The sequence below is a fragment of the Oncorhynchus clarkii genome, chromosome 10, assembly GCF_045791955.1.
Source record: "Oncorhynchus clarkii lewisi isolate Uvic-CL-2024 chromosome 10, UVic_Ocla_1.0, whole genome shotgun sequence".
Taxonomy (NCBI): domain Eukaryota; kingdom Metazoa; phylum Chordata; class Actinopteri; order Salmoniformes; family Salmonidae; genus Oncorhynchus; species Oncorhynchus clarkii.
Window position 1 is genome coordinate 27,974,478 of NC_092156.1, and position 20,640 is coordinate 27,995,117.

The 20,640-nt window shown below is 41.6% G+C and overlaps 1 protein-coding gene across 1 annotated transcript in view; it reads right to left on the bottom strand.

The window, feature by feature from the left end:
• The window catches only part of LOC139418224 (G protein-coupled receptor kinase 6-like), a 49,952-nt gene extending 38,932 nt beyond the window's left edge, over positions 1-11,020 (bottom strand). Inside the window, exon 1 of the mRNA XM_071167513.1 lies at positions 10,291-11,020. Coding sequence (XP_071023614.1) covers positions 10,291-10,342 — 52 coding nt within the window. The 5' untranslated portion in view covers positions 10,343-11,020. The remainder of the gene's footprint in view (positions 1-10,290) is intronic.
• Positions 11,021-20,640: the final 9,620 nt, after the last annotated feature.

Sequence of the window (20,640 nt, forward strand, 5' to 3'; positions counted from 1 at the left end):
TAATAACACACAGAAATACGAGCCTTTGGTCATTGATATGGTTGAATCCCAAAACTATTATTTCGAAAACAAAACGTTTATTCGTTCCGTATTTTATCTAACAGGTGGCATTCCTAAGTCTAAATATTGCTGTTACATTGTACAACCTTCAATGTTATGTCGTAATTATGTACAATTCTGGCAAATTATTTACGGTCTTTGTTAGGAAGCAATGGACTTCACACAGTTCGCAACGAGCCAAGCGGCCCAAACTCTTGATTATACCCTGACTGCTTGCTCGGAACACAAGAGAAGTGACACAATTTCCCTAGTTATAAGAAATTCATGTTAGCAGGCAATATTAACTAAATATGCAGGTTTAAAAAGATATACTTGTGTATTGATTTTAAAGAAAGGCATTCATGTTTATGGTTAGGTTTGGTGCAACGACAGTGCTAAATCATCACCTGTTTGGCGAAGTAGGCTGTGATTCGATGAGAAATTAACAGGCACCGCATTGATTATATGCAGGACACGTTAGACAAACTAGTAATATTAACCATGTGTAGTTAACTAGTGATTATGTTAAGATTGATTGTTTTTTATAAGATAAGTTTAATGCTAGCTAGCAACTTACCTTGGCTTCTTGCTGCCCTCGCGTAACAGGTAGTCAGCCTGCCATGCAGGCTCCTCGTGGAGTGCAATGTAAGGCAGCTGGTTAGAGCGTTGGACTAGTAACCGGAAGGTTGCAAAAACAAATCCCCAAGCTGACAAGGTAAAAATCTGTCGTTCAGTGGCCTCCCGGGTGGCGCAGTGGTTAAGGGCGCTGTACTGCAGCGCCAGCTGTGCCATCAGAGTCCTGGGTTCGCGCCCAGGCTCTGTCGTAACCGGCCGCGACCGGGAGGTCCGTGGGGCGACGCACAATTGGCCTAGCGTCGCCCGGGTTAGGGAGGGCTTGGTCGGTAGGGGTGTCCTTGTCTCATCGCGCACCAGCGACTCCTGTGGCGGGCTGGGCGCAGTGTACGCTAGCCAAGGTGGCCAGGTGCACGGTGTTTCCTCCGGCGCATTGGTGCGGCTGGCTTCCGGGTTGGATGTGCGCTGTGTTAAAGAAGCAGCGGCTTGGTTGGTTGTGTATCGGAGGACGCATGACTTTCAACCTTCGTCTCTCCCGAGCCCGTACGGGAGTTGTAGCGATGAGACAAGATAGTAGCTACTACAACAATTGGATACTACGAAATTGGGGAGAAAAAGGGGTAAAATTCAAAAGAAATATATATATCTGTCGTTCTGCCCCTGAACAAGGCAGTTAACCCACCGTTCCTAGGCCTTCATTGAAAATAAGAATGTGTTCTTAACTGACTTGCCTAGTTAAATAAAGGTGTCAAAAATAATAAATACAAAATTGGCCAAATCGGTGTCCAAAAATACAGATTTCCGATTGTTGTGAAAACTTGAAATCGGCCCTAATTAATCAACCATTCCGATTAATCGGTCGACCTCTAGTGTGGAATGCAGTAGATATTGCATCATCTATGGATCTGTTTGAGCGGTATGCAAATTGGAGTGGGTCTAAGGTTTCTGGGATAGTGGTGTTAATGTGAGCCATTACCAGCCTTTCAAAGCACTTCATGGCTACGGACGTGAGTGCTACGGGTCTGTAGTCATTTAGGCAGGTTGCCTTTGTGTTCTTGGGCAGAGACTATGGTGGTCTGCTTGAAACATGTTGGTATTACAGACTCAAATCAGAGACATGTTGAAAATGTCAGTGAAGACACCTGCCAGTTGGTCAGCACATGCCAGGAGCACATGACCTGTTTAAAGGTCTTACTCAGGTCGGCTAAGGAGAGCGTGATCACACAGTCGTCCGGAACAGCTGATGCTCTCATGCATGCCTCAGTGTTGCTTGCCTCGAAGCGAGCATAGAAGTGATTTAGCTCGTCTGGTAGGCTCGTGTCACTGGGCAGCTCACGGCTGTGCTTCCCTTTGTAGTCTGTAATAGTTTGCAAGCCCTGTCACATAAGACGAGCATCGGAGCCGGTGTAGTATGATTCAATCTTAGCCCTGTATTGACACTTTGCCTGTTTGATGGTTCGTCACAGGGCATAGCAGGATTTATTGTAAGCCTCTGGGTTAGAGTCCCGCACCTTGAAATATACCCCCTCCCCTGGGTTGGGGTATATACGTACAGTCACCGTGGGGACGACGTCCTCGATGCACTTATTGATAAAGCCAGTGACTGATGTGGTGTACTTCTCAATGCCATCGGAAGAATACCAGAACATGTTCCAGTCTGTGAAAGCAAAACAGTCCTGTAGTTTAACATCTGCTTCATCTGACCACTATTTATACACCGAGTCACTGGTGCTAGTAAGCAGGAATCAGGAGGATAGAGTTGTGGTCGGATTTACCAAATAGAGGGTGAGGGAGAGCTTTGTACGCGTCTCTGTGTGTGGAGTACAGGTGATTTAGAATTTTTTTCTCTCTGGTTGCATATTTAACATGTTGATAGAAATTTGGTAGAACTGATTTAAGTTTCTCTGCATTAAAGTCTCCGGCCACTAGGGCTGCCGCCTCTGGGTGAATGGTTTCCGGTTTGCTTATTTCCTTATACAGCTGACTGAGTGTTCTTAGTGCCAGCATCTGTATGTGTTGGTAAATAAACAGCCACGAAAAGTATAGCTGAAAACTCTCTAAGCAAGTAGCGTGGCCTGCAATTTATCACAATATACTCTACTTTTGGCAAGCAAAATCTAGAGACTTCCTTAGATTTCGTGCACCAGCTGTTGTTTACAAATATGCACAGACCGCCCCCCCATCTGAATATCAATGTTGTCATTCAGCCACGATTCCGTGAAACATAGGATATTACAGTTTTTGATGTCCCGTTGGTAGAACATTCGTGATCGGACCTCGTCTAATTTATTGTCCAATGATTGCGTGTAATATTGACGGTAACGGCAGCTTTCCCACTTTCCTTCTGCAGGTCCTCACGAGGCATCCTGCTCTGTGTCCCCTGTACCTGCGTTTCTTCCTCTTGCAAATAACAGGGATTTGGCCCTGTCGGGTGGAGAGTGTCCTGCGCCTCCTGCTTGTTAAAGAAAAAATCTTTGTCTTATCCAAGGTGAGTGATCGCTGTCCTGATATCCAGAAGCAATTTTTTTGCCGTATGATATGGTTGCAGAAACATTATGTACAAAATAAGTTTCAAATAACGCGGGAAAAAAACACATAATAGCACAATCCGCCACCATTTGAATTTTAATAATGGTGGCCATCGAAGGGGAGCATTTGCCCACTGAAATCGGTTACGACGCTGAAATGCAGTCAGGTCAAGACCCTGGTGAGGACTACGAGCATGCAGATGTACTTCCCTGAGATGGTTTATGACAGTGTAAACTAGAGGTCGACCGATTAATCGGAATGGCCGATAAATTAGGGCCAATTACAATCGTAAATTGGTATTTTTGGGGGCTGATTTTGCCGATTTTTTTTTAAACCTTTTTTAATTTTTTTTATTATATACAGTGGGGCAAAAGAGTATTTAGTCAGCCACCAATTGTGCAAGTTCTCCCACTTAAAAAGATGACGCCTGTAATTTTCATCATAGGTACACTTCAACTATGACAGACAAAATGAGAAAAAAAATCCAGAAAATAACATTGTAGGATTTTTAATGAATTTATTTGCAAATTATGGTGGAAAATAAGTATTTGGTCAATAACAAAAGTTTATCTCAATACTTTGTTATATACCCTTTGTTGGCAATGACAGAGGTCAAACGTTTTCTGTAAGTCTTCACAAGGTTTTCACACACTGTTGCTGGTATTTTGGCCCATTCCTCCATGCAGATCTCCTCTAGAGCAGTGATGTTTTGGGGCTGTTGCTGGGCAACACGGACTTTCAACTCCCTCCAAAGATTTTCTATGGGGTTGAGATCTGGAGACTGGCTAGGCAACTCCAGGACCTTGAAATGCTTCTACAAAGCCACTCCTTCATTGCCCGGACGGTATGCAACAGTTTGGGCAGCCTGGCTCATTGCAAACTAATTTTCCAGAATTTTACGTAATTGTGACATAACATTGAAGGTTGTGCAATGTAACAAGAATATTTAGACTTAGGGATGCCACCCGTTAGATAAAATACGGAACGGTTCCGTATTTCACTGAAATAATAAACGTTTTGTTTTCTAAATTATAGTTTCCGGTTTCGACCATATTAATGACCAAAGGCTCGTATTTCTGTGTGTTATGATATACAGTGCCTTGCGAAAGTATTCGGCCCCCTTGAACTTTGCGACCTTTTGCCACATTTCAGGCTTCAAACATAAAGATATAAAACTGTATTTTTTTGTGAAGAATCAACAACAAGTGGGACACAATCATGAAGTGGAACGACATTTATTGGATATTTCAAACTTTTTTAACATCTCAAAAACTGAAAAATTAGGCGTGCAAAATTATTCAGCCCCCTTAAGTTAATACTTTGTAGCGCCACCTTTTGCTGCGATTACAGCTGTAAGTCGCTTGGGGTATGTCTCTATCAGTTTTGCACATCGAGAGACTGAAATTTTTTCCCATTCCTCCTTGCAAAACAGCTCGAGCTCAGTGAGGTTGAATGGAGAGCATTTGTGAACAGCAGTTTTCAGTTCTTTCCACAGATTCTCGATTGGATTCAGGTCTGGACTTTGACTTGGCCATTCTAACACCTGGATATGTTTATTTTTGAACCATTCCATTGTAGATTTTGCTTTATGTTTTGGATCATTGTCTTGTTGGAAGACAAATCTCCGTCCCAGTCTCAGGTCTTTTGCAGACTCCATCAGGTTTTCTTCCAGAATGGTCCTGTATTTGGCTCCATCCATCTTCCCATCAATTTTAACCATCTTCCCTGTCCCTGCTGAAGAAAATCAGGCCCAAACCATGATGCTGCCACCACCATGTTTGACAGTGGGGATGGTGTGTTCAGCTGTGTTGCTTTTACGCCAAACATAACGTTTTGCATTGTTGCCAAAAAGTTCAATTTTGGTTTCATCTGACCAGAGCACCTTCTTCCACATGTTTGGTGTGTCTCCCAGGTGGCTTGTGGCAAACTTTAAACGACACTTTTTATGGATATCTTTAAGAAATGGCTTTCTTCTTGCCACTCTTCCATAAAGGCCAGATTTGTGCAATATACGACTGATTGTTGTCCTATGGACAGAGTCTCCCACCTCAGCTGTAGATCTCTGCAGTTCATCCAGAGTGATCATGGGCCTCTTGGCTGCATCTCTGATCAGTCTTCTCCTTGTATGAGCTGAAAGTTTAGAGGGACGGCCAGGTCTTGGTAGATTTGCAGTGGTCTGATACTCCTTCCATTTCAATATTATCGCTTGCACAGTGCTCCTTGGGATGTTTAAAGCTTGGGAAATCTTTTTGTATCCAAATCCGGCTTTAAACTTCTTCACAACAGTATCTCGGACCTGCCTGGTGTGTTCCTTGTTCTTCATGATGCTCTCTGCGCTTTTAACGGACCTCTGAGACTATCACAGTGCAGGTGCATTTATACGGAGACTTGATTACACACAGGTGGATTGTATTTATCATCATTAGTCATTTAGGTCAACATTGGATCATTCAGAGATCCTCACTGAACTTCTGGAGAGAGTTTGCTGCACTGAAAGTAAAGGGGCTGAATAATTTTGCACACCCAATTTTTCAGTTTTTGATTTGTTAAAAAAGTTTGAAATATCCAATAAATGTCGTTCCACTTCATGATTGTGTCCCACTTGTTGTTGATTCTTCACAAAAAAATACAGTTTTATATCTTTATGTTTGAAGCCTGAAATGTGGCAAAAGGTCGCAAAGTTCAAGGGGGCCGAATACTTTCGCAAGGCACTGTAATTAAGTCTATGATTTGATAGAGCAGTCTGACTGAGCGATGGTAGGCAGCAGCAGGCTCGTAAGCATTACTTCAAACAGCACTTTTGTGCGTTTTGCCAGCAGCTCTTCGCAAGCACACCGCTGTTTATGACTTCAAGCCTATCAGCCTAATGGCTGGTGTAACCGATGTGAAATGGCTAGCTAGTTAGCGGGGTGCGCGCTAATAGCATTTCAAACGTCACTCGCTCTGAGACTTGGAGTAGTTATTCCCCTTATAATAGTTTCTGGATTCAACCATATCAATGACCAAAGGCTCGTATTTCTGTGTGTTATTATGTTATAATTAAGTCTATGATTTGATATTTGATAGAGCAGTCTGACTGAGCGACGGTAGGCAGCAGCAGGCTCGTAAGCATTCATTCAAACAGCACTTTTGTGCGTTTGCCAGCAGCTCTTCGCAATGCATTAAGCATTGAGCTGTTTATGACTTCAAGCCTATCAACTCCGAGATTAGGCTGGTGTAACCGATGTGAAATGGCTAGCTAGTTAGCGGGGTGCGCGCTAATAGCGTTTCAATCGGTGACGTCACTCACTCTGAGACTTGGAGTAGTTGTTCCCCTTGCTTTTGTGGAGCGATGGGTAACGCTGCTTCGAGTGTGGCTGTTGTCGATGTGTTCCTGGTTCGAGCCCAGGTAGGGGCGAGGAGAGGGACGGAAGCTATACTGTTACACTGGCAATACTATAGTGCCTATAAGAACATCCAATAGTCAAAGGTATATGATATACAAATGGTATAGAGAAAAATAATCCTATAAATACGATATTAACTACAACCTAAAACCTCTTACCTTGGAATAGTGAAGTCTCATGTTAAAAGGAACCACCAGCTGTCATATGTTCTCATGTTCTGAGCAAGGAACTCAAACGTTAGCTTTTTTACATGGCACATATTGCACTTTTACTTCTCCAACACTTTGTTTTTGCATTATTTAAACCAAATTGAACATGTTTCATTATTTATTTGAGGCTAAATAGATTTTTATTGATGTATTATATTAAGTTAAAATAAGTGTTCATTCAGTATTGTTGTAATTGTCATTATTACAAATAAATAAACAATAAAAATCGGCCGATTAATCGGTATTAGCCTTTTTTGGTCCTCCAATAATCGGTATTTAAAAATCATAATCAGTCGACCTCTAGTGTAAACCCACAGTTTCATCAGCTGTCCTGGTTGCTGGTCTCAGACGATCCCGCAGGTGAAGAACCTGGAGGTCCTGGGCTGGCATGGTTACATGTGGTCTGCGGTTGTGAGGGCAGTTTGTCATACTGCCAAATTCTCTAAAATAACGTTGGAGGCGGCATATGGTAGCAAAATTAACATTAAATTCTCTGGCAACAGCTCTGGTGGACATTCCTGCAGTCAGCATGCCAATTGCACACTCCCTCAAAACTTGAGACATCTGTGGCATTGTGTTGTGTGACAAAAATGTACATTTTAAAGTGGCCTTTTATTGTCCCCAGCACAAGGTCCACCTGTGTAATGATCATGCTGTTTAATCAGCATCTTCATATGCCACACCTGTCAGGTGGATGGATTATCTTGGTAAAGGAGAAATTCTCACTAACAGGGATATAAACAAAGTTGTGCACAACATTTTCAGAGAAATAAGCTTTTTGTGTGTATGGAATATTTCTGGGATCTTTTATTTCAGCTCATGAAACATGGGACCAACACCTTAGATGTTGCATTGATATTTTTGTTCAGTATAGTTACAGTACGTCAACAAACAAATTGGCAAGCAGAATAGGTCTAGGCCTGCTACCTACGCTGTAAAGTTGTCCATCTTGGTTGGGTGGTGAAACCAACTCTTTAAGTGTCATGTGCATGAACTGGATGCCATGCCCAGTAACATTTGCTATTCAAATAGTGGTTGGAAGTGAACATATTGACAGTATGTCTGGCTAACAATGTTTTATCACAATGGGAAGCGAACAAGATGCAAATGAGACACTGAGCACATTGTTTATGCCTGGCAAAAAGATGTACAAGTATGACAAATTATATATATCTCATTGGTCATTTGTCATACTTGTACATAGAACTTGTACTAGAAGACTAACTTGTGTTGAAGCCACTGTGCCTCTTGACAATCCCACACTATTGTAAAAAATACTTTGGAAGCTATAGAACATAATATATTGTCTAGATTTGTTTTTGCCACATGCATTCTATTACAAACACCTTTAATGCATACTTTTAAATTATATTATGTGAGCTAAACATAAAAATAAAAAAATATATAAAAACATATTCCTGAAAGTATAATTTTACTAATAATTTTACTAATAAGAAAATAATTAAATACTTGTAATTTTGTCTTTGAAACATCGAATTCCATTCATTCCTATGGAGGACTGCTTCTACTGGGGAGTACCAATATGACCGACCCGTGGCTTAAAAGCCTCTCAAATGACATATATGTAGCATCAGCAATCCAGGGTTTATATACTGTACATCACTGCAAATGACAGTGTTATCACTAATTTAGTATTGTTCGATGGAGATATACTCACTGGTGTTGAAAGAATGAGATTACATCCTGCATTAGTGCAAATGCAAAGATAGACAAACCATATGGAAATAATAGCGCAAATCAGAGAACGAGACAGCCTTATTCTTTCACTCTGCCACCGTTTTCCATCTTGAACTGTTGTTTGTGAGAAAAAGTATTAATGCATTATTACTATTTGATAATAATAGAATTACAGTGTTATTACCACCAACAACAACAAGAGTGGAAACAAATTAGAGGTGCTTCTACTAGAACACTGATTTGCAGTAATAAGTAGACTATTATTATGTGGATTTGATCATACCACTTCACCTGGCTACCGAGTAGGGTTTGGTCTCTCAGAGATATTATTTGATCATTTACAATTAATTGGTTCCTTTTTTCACATTTTCCTGCAAAACACAGCCTCTTTTGTGCCTGATAAATGTAAGACTGGCACTCTGAAGAGATTGTAAGTTGAACTTGTCCTACATCCAAATATAATAACACTTCACGGTGGTATTTCATGTGGATTTCAATGGCAAACAATGTGACCAGAGAAAGGCGATGTGAAAACAGAAGTCTATGTAATGTCTATGGCAGATTCAATACTTCTCCTCTATCAAAAAAACAGAGACACTACACTGAGACTAGATAGAGAGTACAGTATTGATCCTAGCAGAGATGACAATACCATTTTGAACACTGTGTTTTGCTGTAGGCTACCTCTGACATACAGTACAATGGTTTTGGTTAGTTTTCCATTACAACGCATTTCACAAATAAACATCTGATTGGTTGATTGGAAATATACATATTTACAGATCAGTATGATGTTATTTGATGGTGATGCCGATGTTCCCACTGGGAAAAATAGAAGTTGTTCTATACTATTCTCTTTTACTGTATATGTCCAAAATATGCCATGTGACTGATATGGCCAGAGTGGGGTTCATCAGACTGGGGTCAACCACCCTGTGAATGGAATGAGTCTATAAACAGGAAAAACATTCCTGAGTTTTAAAACAAGACCTTTGTTCATTGTGTTAGCACTAACTGATTTAGAATGAAGGAGGTATAACAAATAGATCGATCAAATGTCTTACTTTTGTCTCCCATGATAGGCGACTTTTACTGTAGTTAGTTCATTACTGTCATTGCTTCCAAAGTATCTGATAGTAGGACCACTATCAGATAATCTGTGACTGGGGGATAAAATGATATATACCGTGATGCCATTTGTGTTTCAGATGGATACATTATCGGTCTACAGTAATTAGAAACAAATATCTCGGCTTGTTATATTATCTGCAACAGCTAGATACACCAGCTATAGTCTATAGCGCTGCTTACTCAGTGATCATCTTTATGTTGTTATTTCACAAATTGACATAGGCCTAATGTTGACACCCTTCCAACATCACTACAATCCGCTAACATGGAGCGCACTGACATACGCTGTCATTGCCAACTAAAGGTCCACAAATTAATGTCTACTGGCGTTAATTTTGTATGTGTGTTGCTAGCTCTTCATTGCAAATTGAATACGGAATTATGTTCAACATGCAGTTTCGACAACGACAGAAGGATGCTGTAGAATAGAAAACCGGAAAATCTAATGTCACGCAATTTGATTGACAGTCGCATCTTTTCTGTAGCCTACCAATGTCCAAGGTTAAGCTCGAGTAAATATTATGTATTTAGAGAGCATATGGGATGTTAATATAGTTAGTTATCTTAACGCTTTGCAAATAATAAAGAGGTGCAGCAATCATCCAGCTCCTATCTCTATGGCCTGCGCTTCCTGGGGGAATCCCCAGGTTCTGAGCTAGTTCTGGCGGTGAAGAGAGAGGAGCTGTCAAGCTTGTCATCCGCCCCTGCGCTCCGACATCTCTTACCTTCTCTTGCTTTCAACAGGACGGTGTTGGCCACGATATTCTCGAGCTCCATGTTTTGCTGGGTTGCAGGCACCACAGGCCCAATCTCGTCGCCGGCTTGGCAATAGTATGTCCTCCCCCACCCCCCCACCCCCAAGGCAGAATATTTTAACCCTGATGACTCTCCCGTACGGTCGTTCGCTCCCGCTCTCCGCCCCGAAGGTTGAGCTGCGTCGATTCTAACCCCACCCGCACGTCAACTATTGATGTATTCTGACATTGCAGGATAGTTTTAGTTTTGTCTTTACCATAACCACGACCCTTTAACACAAATATGGATCAACATTATTATTCACATTCAATTAGTTATTCAAAATTATGACATAATTTGTTTGTTCACGTAAAAGAGCCAGTATATTTGGTTCCCAAACGGTTCGTCGTTCAAAATGCTTAAAGATCTCCAATGTAAAGACCAAAATGTAGGCTGCCATTATGACCAATCGTGAAATCCGCGTTCAAATACATTTTTTACCTAGACAAATTATTAGACGGCCTGAAAAAAATATATAGTTATTTTTTTACGCACTAAAAAAAAATCAGCGAGGACCAGATTCACGTGCTCTCCCCACTTTTTATTTTTACTGCAGTGACGATTCATGAGGCATTAGACGGGTCTATAGCCCGATTGTAAAATGTAACACTAAACTAACTGATAACTCAATGCTGCAGTGGAGCTATTATTGGAAGACTCGAACTGCTCAAGCAACGATAACCGGAAGTGACGACTGCTAAGAGGAGTAGTCGATTGTAAATGCAAATTTAATTTCAAACTTCTTTGGGAGATTCTTGTGGAGTTCAACTTCATCTGGAAAAAACGTACACATTATATTAGGAAATCTGTCGTATGAACTCATATGAATATGGTGGTCTCAATTTTTTTGATTTTCCTACTTTGAATAATACTTTTAAGATAAATTGGGCTTAACATTTTTTAAAGAATCCAACTTCAATTTGGAATTTCATCCCTCATTATATCTTCTCCCGTTTTGGTGGCCTCAATTTCATGTTACTCTGTAACTATAACATTGATAAGATTCCTGCAAAATTATCTGCTTTTCATAGACAAGTATTCATAGCGTGGTCGTTAATTTTTCCCTGCATATGTATTTTATTTGGAACAATAAGGACATTGTGTATAGAAACAAGTCTTTATTTTTTAAGAACTGGTTCAATTATCATATCCTGCTCGTGAGTCAACTTTTTAATGCAGAAGGACTGTTACTCAATTATGAGGAATTTTTATCTTGTTACAATATTAATGTAACACCTAGAGAGTTCGCCATAGTCTTTGATGCTATTCCATCTGGAACTCTCATGTTATTTAGAGGTGTAGCCAGAACTCACCTTCTTGACCTACCCTCGCTATATCCAGTTGACTCTCCAATAGGGAAAATATGTTTCTCCTTGCTCCCATGTCACAAGTTACTGGAATACATTGGTCACTAATATCTGTTGGAAAAATGTCTGGTTATTACCACATAAATACTTGCTTGTTAACAAGGTCAAAGAGGTCTCTTTCAGAATGATCCATAAGTATTACCCTGCGAATCATTACCTGAAGAAAAAATACATTAACATTAATTGTACTTTTTGTGTTGAGCATCCAGCATCACATTTATTTTGACATTGTCTACATGTAAAACAATTATGGAAAGGTAGTCACAGTTTTATAATTGTTAATATTCTTGATGACTTTTGTTTGTTATGGAAGAATGTGCTGCTCGGTTTCCTTAACCATAATAAAGATAAAGAAAAACAATTTTACCTCATAAATCTAATTGTGCTAATGGGAAAATGTCATATTCATAAATGTAAATTCACTAATAAAAAACCACTCTTCCGTGTTTTCTATAAGGAATTTGAGCAGTACATTAAGACCATTCTACATTATTCTAATAAGAAAGCTGTTAAAACAATCAATATGTGTGTTTCTTTTAAAGTCGTTGTGTAATCTGTAATTTGTTCTACCCCCTAGCATATGTTATCATTGTCTATCTATGTACTTATTGTATGTATACAGACTTTTATACGTTGGTAATAAAAATACAAATAAATCAATAAAAAATAGATTCTTGTGGAGTTACAGAATCTGCGTAAACACACACACAGTGCAGCATTTGATGGATGCCAAGTGTAGAAAGAGGCTAGAGAGGCCAAATTATATGATGTTGAAGTCGGAAGTTTACATACACTAAGGTTGGAGTCCTTAAAACTCGTTTTTCAACCACTCCACAAACTATAGTTTTGGCAAGTCGGTTAGGGCATCTACTTTGTGCATGACACAAGTAATTTTTCCAACAATTGTTTACAGACAGATTATTTCATTTATAATTCACTGTATCACAATTCCAGTGGGTCAGAAGTATTCATACTGTCACATTCTGACCATAGTTCTGTTATTTTATTCTTTGTTTTAGTATGGTCAGGGCGTGAGTTGGAGTGGGCAGTCTATGTTTGTTTTTCTATGTTGGTTTTTGTGTTCGGCCTAGTATGGTTCTCATTCAGAGGCAGGTGTCGTTAGTTGTCTCTGATTGAGAATGATACATAGGTAGCCTGGGTTTCACTTTTGGTTGTTGGGTGTTTGTTTCCGTGTGAGTGTTTGTTGCCACACGGTACTGTTTCGGTTTTGTTTGTTCACATCGCTTATTGTTTTGTAGTGTTCAGTTTATGTCTTTAAATAAACATTATGGACACTTACAACGCTGCGCATTGGTCCTCCGATCCTTCTAGCTACTCCTCCTCAGAAGAGGAGGAAGAATGCCATTACAGAAACACCCACCAAGAAAGGACCAAGCAGCGTGGTAACAGGCAGCAGCAGCAGGACAGGCAGCGATACCTGGAGAGATGGACTTGGGAGGAGATATTAGATAGCAAGGGACCCTGGGCACAGCCGGGTGAATATCGCCGCCCCAAGGCAGAGCTGGAGGCAGCGACAGCCGAGAGGCGGCATTATGAGGAGCTAGCTCGGCAGCGTGGCTGGAAGCCTGAGAGGCAGCCCCAAAAATGTCTTGGGGACGGAACACAGGGAGTGTGGCGAGTTCAGGTAGGAGACCTGCGCCAACTTCCCGTGCTTACCGGAGATCGAGAGGGACCGGGCAGGCACCGTGTTATGAGGTGCCCAGTGTCCCCGGTGCGGTACATTCCAGCTCCACGTATAGGCCGGGCTAGAGTGGGCATCGAGCCAGGTGCCATGAAGCCGGCTCTACGCATCTGGTCTCCAGTGCTTCTCCTCGGGCCGGCGTACATGGCACCAGCCTTACGCATAGTGTCCCCGGTTCGCCAGCACAGCCCAGTGCGGGCTATTCCACCTTGCCGCACTGGCCTGGCTACAGGGAGCATTCAACCAGGTAAGGTTGGGCAGGCTCGGTGCTCAAGAACTCCAGTGCGCCTGCACGGTCCGGTCTATCCGGAGCCGCCAGAGTCTCCCGTCTGTCTTATGTCTTTAAATAAACATTATGGACCCTTACCACGCTGCGCATTGGTCCTCCGATCCTTCTCGCTGCTCCTCCTCAGAAGAGGAGGAAGAATGCAGTTACACATACACTAAGTTGACTGTGCCTTTAAACAGCTTGGGAAATTCCAGAAAATTATGTCATGGCTTTAGAAGCTTCTGATAGGCTAATTGACATAATTTGGGTCAATTGGAGGTGTACCTGTGGATGTATTTCAAGGCCTACGTTTAAACAGTGCCTCTTTGCTTGACATCATGGGAAACTCAAAGGAAATCAGCCTAGACCTCATAAAAAAATTGTAGACCTCCACAAGTCTGGTTAATCCTTGGGAGCTATTTCCAAACGCCAAAAGGTACCACGTTCATCTGTACAAACAATAGTACGCAAGTATAAACAGCATGGGACAACGCAGCCGTCATACCGCTCAGGAAAGAGATGTGTTCTGTCTCCTAGAGATAAACAAACTTTGGTGCGAAAAGTGCAAATCAATCCCAGAACAACAGCAAAGGACCTTGCGAAGATGCTGGAGGAAATAGGTAGATATCCACAGTAAAACGAGTCCTATATCGACATAACCTGAAAGTCCGCTCAGCAAGGAAGAAGCCACTGCTCCAAAACCGCCATAAAAAAAGCCAGACTACGGTTTGCAACTGCACATGGGGACAAAGATCGTGCTTTTTGGAGAAATGTCCTCTGGTCTGATGAAACAAATAGAACTGTTTGGCCATAATGACCATCGTTATGTTTGGAGGGAAAAGGGGGAGGCTTGCAAGCCAAAGAACACCATCCCAACCGTGAAGCACGGGGGTGGCAACATCGTGTTGTGGAGGTGCTTTGCTGCAGGAGGGACTGGTGCACTTCACAAAATAGATGGCATCATGAAGCAGGACAGTTATGTGGATATATTGAAGCAACATCTCAAGACATCAGTCAGTCAGTTAAAGCTTGGTCGCAAATGGGTCTTCCAAATGGACAATGACCCCAAGCATACCTCCAAAGTTGTGGTAAAATGGCTTAAGGACAACAAAGTCAAGGTATTGGAGTGGCCATCACAAAGCCCTGGTCTCAATCACATAGAAAATTTGTGGGCAGAACTGAAAAAGCGTGTGTGAGCAAGGAGGCTTCAAACCTGACTCAGTTACACCAGCTCTGTCGGGAGGAAGGGGCCAAAATTCACCCAACTTAATGTGGGAAGCTTGTGTAAGGCAACCTGAAACGTTTGACCCAAGTGAAACAATTTAAAGGCAATGCTACCAAATACTAATTGAGTGTATGTAAACTTCTGACCCACTGGGAATGTGATGAAAGAAATAAAAGCTGAAATAAATAATTCTCTCTACTATTATTCTGACATTTCATATTCTCAAAATAAAGTGGTGATCCTAAATATATATACATACATTTAGCAAAAAAATAAATGTCCCTTTTTCAGGACCCTGTCTTTCAAAGATAATTCGTAAAAATCCAAATAACTTCACAGATCTTCATTGTAAAGTGTTTAAACACTGTTTCCCATGCTTGTTCAATGAACCATAAACAATTAATGAACATGCACCTGTGGAACGGTCGTTAAGACATTAACAGCTTACAGACGACAGGCAATTGATGTGACAGTTATGAAAACTAAACACTAAAGAGTCCTTTATAGTGACTCTGAAAAACACCAAAAGAAAGATTCCCAGAGTCCTTGCTCATCTGCGTGAACGTGCCTTAGGCATGCTGCAAGGAGGCTTGAGGACTGCAGATGTGGCCAGGGCAATAAATTGCAATGTCCGTACTGTGAGACGCCTAAGACAGAGCTACAGGGAGACAGGACAGACAGCTGATCGTCCTCGAAGTGGCAGACCACGTGTGGCACAGCATCAACGGACTGAGCTTGTTGTCATTGCAGGCAATCCCAAAGCTGTGCGTTACAGGGAAGACATTCTCCTCCCTCATGTGGTACCCTGCCTGCAGGCTCATCCAGACATTACCCTCTAGCATGACTATTCCACCAGCTATACTGCTCGTTCTGTGCGTGAATCCCTGCAAGACAGGAATGACAGTGTTCCGCCGTGGCCAGCAAAGAGCCCGGATCTCAATCCCATTGAGCACGTCTGGGACCTGTTGGATTGGAGGGTGAGGGCTAGGGCCATTCCTCACAGAAAAGTCTGGGAACTTGCAGGTGCCTTGGTGGAAGAGTGGGGTAACATCTCACAGCAAGAACCAGGCAAATCTGGTGCAGTCCTTGAGGAGGAGATGCACTGCAGTACTTAATGCAGCTGGTGGCCACACCAGATACTGACTGTTACTTTTGATTTTGATCCCCCCTTTGTTCAGGGACACATTATTCCATTTCTGTTAGTCACATGTCTTTGGAACTTGTTCCGTTTATGTCTCAGTTGTTGAATCTTGTTATGTTCATACAAATATTTACACATGTTAAGTTTGCTGAAAATAAACGCAGTTGACAGTGAGATGCCGTTTCTTTTTTTTGCTGAGTTTATATAGATACTGTAGCCACAATGGAGCTGAATTGAGTGTAATCATCTAGCTAACAAGTTAGTTCAACAACTAGCTGCTGTTAGCATACGGCTAGCTTGCTAAAGTTAGCTCGTTAGCTAGCTGTCTAGCAATACCAACAAATTACAATGCTGAACCAATCAACCAAAACATTTAAGCATTTTTAACAGCAATAATCACTCTATTGCGGAATTTACTTATCAGTTGTTAGTTTTATATGTTTCATTGTTAGTTTTATATGTTTAATTTGTATTAACCAAGCATAAGAGATCACTTGATGTGGATAAACTGGAAGTGAGAGTGGAGATTGGGAAGGATGTCCCAGTGGAGTTCTATCTAGACCAAATGGGGTCTCTGACTCCTTGGCAGTCTAGGACTATGAGCCATTATGGAAGATATCTGTGCAGGTCCCCGTGTAGTTCATGGAAATAGGTCGAAGCTCACACCGAGAGAGAGGGCTACATAAGTCCACATACCCAGTATGGAAGAAGATGGAGTGTAGTGAAGGTGAGGGTTTTTGACAGTAATCCTGATCAGGGGAAATACTGCGTAAAGGTACGAATTACCATTAAAAACATAAAGGAAGAGGATCTCGGGTTATGGTATGTTGGATTTCATCAGGTTTCAGTTGATACCCTAGTGCCATTCCGGGTAGAAGAGGTTTGGGCAGGTGATAGCTCTATAGTCAGCCAGAATACAAGCAAAGCCCCTGACAAAACAGATACTGACCGTGGAGTCGTCCAGAGCCAAGGGCCGGTGCAGATAGTGCAGACGAAAGATCTTAAGGAAGTGATTGAGGTGGAAACGGGTTATGGGGATTCTAACCTATGGTTAGAATGGATTCAGTATACAGCCAGATCAGTACCGAAATAAGAATGTTATACCTGCGCCACAGCAAAACCTCAGTTGACAACCATTCCCTTTCCATTTGATGGAATTGATTCACCCAGGGGAATGGTCTGCATGGTAAAGCTGTTCATGAAAGCAGGGAAGCCATACAATGACAGTTGCATTGATCTGCATTATCTGTATCCCCATGTGCCCATTACATCCAGACTTCCCCCTTTCACAGGAGGACACTATTATTGTATGGCTCGCTACATCACACACGGATGGGACATGGGAGAAGTAAGAACATGCAATAGGACAGAGAACGTTACAACCGACAAGACAATGAGGGACCAATTGGATACTGGGTGGTTGAGTTCCGAGGACTTTATTAAGATAAAAAGGCTGGATGTCTGGTGTTTAAAAAAATATATATATATATTTTTAATTTTACCCCTTTTTCTCCCCAATTTCGTGGTATCCAATTGTTGTAGTAGCTACTATCTTGTCTCATTGCTACAACTCCCGTACGGGCTCGGGAGAGACAAAGGTTGAGTGTCATGCATCCTCCGATACACAACCCAACCAGCCATACTGCTTCTTAACACAGCGCTCATCCAACCCGGAAGCCAGCCGCACCAATGTGTCAGAGGCTACACCGTGCACCTGGCAACCTTGGCTAGCGCGCACTGCGCCCGGCCCGCCACAGGAGTCGCTGGTGCGCGATGAGACAAGGAGATCCCTACCGACCAATCCCTCCCTAACCCGGACGACGCTAGGCCAATTGTGCGTCGCCCCACGGACCTCCCGGTCGCAGCCGGTTACGACAGAGCCTGGGCGCGAACCCAGGGACTCTGATGGCACAGCTGGCGCTGCAGTACAGCGCCCTTAACCACTGCCCCACCCGGGAGGCCGTGTCTGGTGGTTATGTGGAGGTATGAAGCTGTGGCCCAACCTGCCTACCAATTGGACCGGTATTTGTACACTAGTGCAGTTAGGCATGCCCTTCACCCTTATCCGACACAAAGACTTAGTGCCAGGTAGAAGAGTAAGAAGGAGTGCTCCGTCAGGATCTGACCCTAGAGTTTACATTGATAGCTTTGGAGTTCCAAGGAGGGTGCCTGATGAGTTCAAAGCTAGGAATCAGATATGGGCTGGCTTGGAATCAAGAATCTTCTGGTGGTCAACTCTCAATACAAATGTAGATTGGATTAATTATATCTACTATAACCAACAGCGTTTCATCAACTATACTAGAGACGCGATAATAGGTTTAGCAAACCGCGGCGACGAGTTTGAGAGAACTCTGGGGTAGATAATGCTCTAACAAATTGGTTTGATAGTGTGTTTGGGAAATGGAACAATGTCATGATCACTGTGTGGTGGGCAACCTTCACCTGTGTGACTGTGTTGGTTTTGTGCAGATGCTGTTTGATTCTGTGTGGGAGAGGTCTCATTTCCAGGACTCTGGAGAAATGGGTGACGCAACAGATGGAGAGATACGGACCGATTCCGAGCACTGACCAGTGGAATGATGAATACATGCCCCCAGACCTAGTAGATGGACCTGGCTCCTTCACTTACGAGGAGCCTATGTTAGATGAGACCATTTTTAATGTTTAGGTTCCTTCTTGTTTTGATGTTTAGACTGTTTTTTGATGAAGATTATAATGAGAATCCTGACAAGAAGAGTTATGATTCTGATGTAGGCCTAGAACAGTCATTGTAAATACATATATTGGTTTTTGTGTGGTTGATTTTGGGTATAATAGATATTTCTAATAAAAATAGATGTGTGATTGTGTGTATAATATTTTGTCAAAGGGTGGATTGTTATGAATTGCATGAATAATGACTAAATAAATGATGTATACATTTAATGTAGGACTATAATTAACAGTATTCCACCCTGTCACTGTATGATTGTATGGAATTGATTAGAATGTATAAAAGTATAATCAATAACATACCATAGGCTTTGTAAAACGAACCATGGCGGAATTAGTGCCTACAAAAATACGTCATTACTATTGCTCTCTATTGTTGAATGTGGTTGAAATGGAACAAAAAAATCGCTAAAGATCATGGTGAAATTTGCTGTAACTAGCAAAGGATCATGGTTGATGTAGTCATTTTCATCCTGTATGAGATAGTCACCGGTGAGCCTCTTCCTAGCCCAGTTTGGTCGACGAATTAATACATACCATACGAAACGAGACATATCATACTAAATTAGTATCCCGGTTTACGTACAGAATAATACGAAATGCTCTGAGACCAGGATGTGTACCGTACAGGCCCGTGATTGGTCTGTGTCGGCACATGGTTCTGTATGACGACAAAAAGGGTAGTCAGAATCGATCACTATTTAATTAAATATCTCTATTTGTAACGAACGTTAAAATTATTCACTGTGGGGATCGAATCATAATAAACTAATTTTAAAGCCCAAAACGACCGTCACATTTATTCCGTTTTGGCGATCGTAATGCATTCTAGGGCAGATGGCGCCACTAGGTTGCTACAAAGTAGCCGACCAGCAGCGCTCGTGACCTCAAGCTCCAGACCGGACACTGTAGCTTCCCCTTGAGCGCTTGTCTCTTAGATTCTGGCAAGAAATACTACTTCTCTGAGATTAAAATATGATTGCAAAATGTGTAAAAGAATACAAGAGAGACACTAGATGTGTAAAATCAAATCATGTATAGATGTGTAATATCATAGATGGCTTATTCGGTTTCACTGTTGTTTTAGCTTTTATCCCCTGTCTAGTTCACTCCCCTGGTTAGTCTGTTATCATGTTTTGTGTTTCCCTGGTTAGTCTGTCCTTATGTTTAGTGTATGTTTTTTTTATACATAATTTCTTATTTTAAATGTGATTTCATTGCATTTTTTTACTTACTGATTATGTTGTATGTAAAGTGACTTTGGGTGTCTTGAAAATTGTTTATAATAAACTGTGTTATTATTATTATTATTAGATGTGTAAAAACATTGGGTCTGGTTTTTCATATTGGCTCTTGGGTAGACATGCTTTATAAAACTAGATATTGTAGTCTATGCTGAATGGATAGAAAGGAAAAATAAATTGAAACTCTTTCTTTAACACCTGACAAAGCACTCTTCTGGATACCTAATTGTTACATATGTTATGGCTGTGTGTAGGCGGAAAGACTTATCAGTGTTTGTGGGTTGTTATGCTTGACATAAGACATCTCCTCTGAGAGTAATAACATCCTCCTCCATTAAGGTGAAGGAAATGGAAACTGAGTCATATACCGAAGTCAATTAGCAGAGTATGACACTAATCAACACTCCTGAGAAAATACATTAACACAATTGGCAAAAAAAAGTGAGCACTCTCTTTCTCAGCACGGGAGGTGTGCTCTGCCACTCCAACATTTACATTTTAGTAATTTAGCAGACGCTCTTATCCAGAGCATCTTACAGCTAGTGCATTCATCTTAAGATAGCTAGGTGGGACAACCACATATCTCAGTCATAGTAAGTACATTTTTCCTCAAAGCAG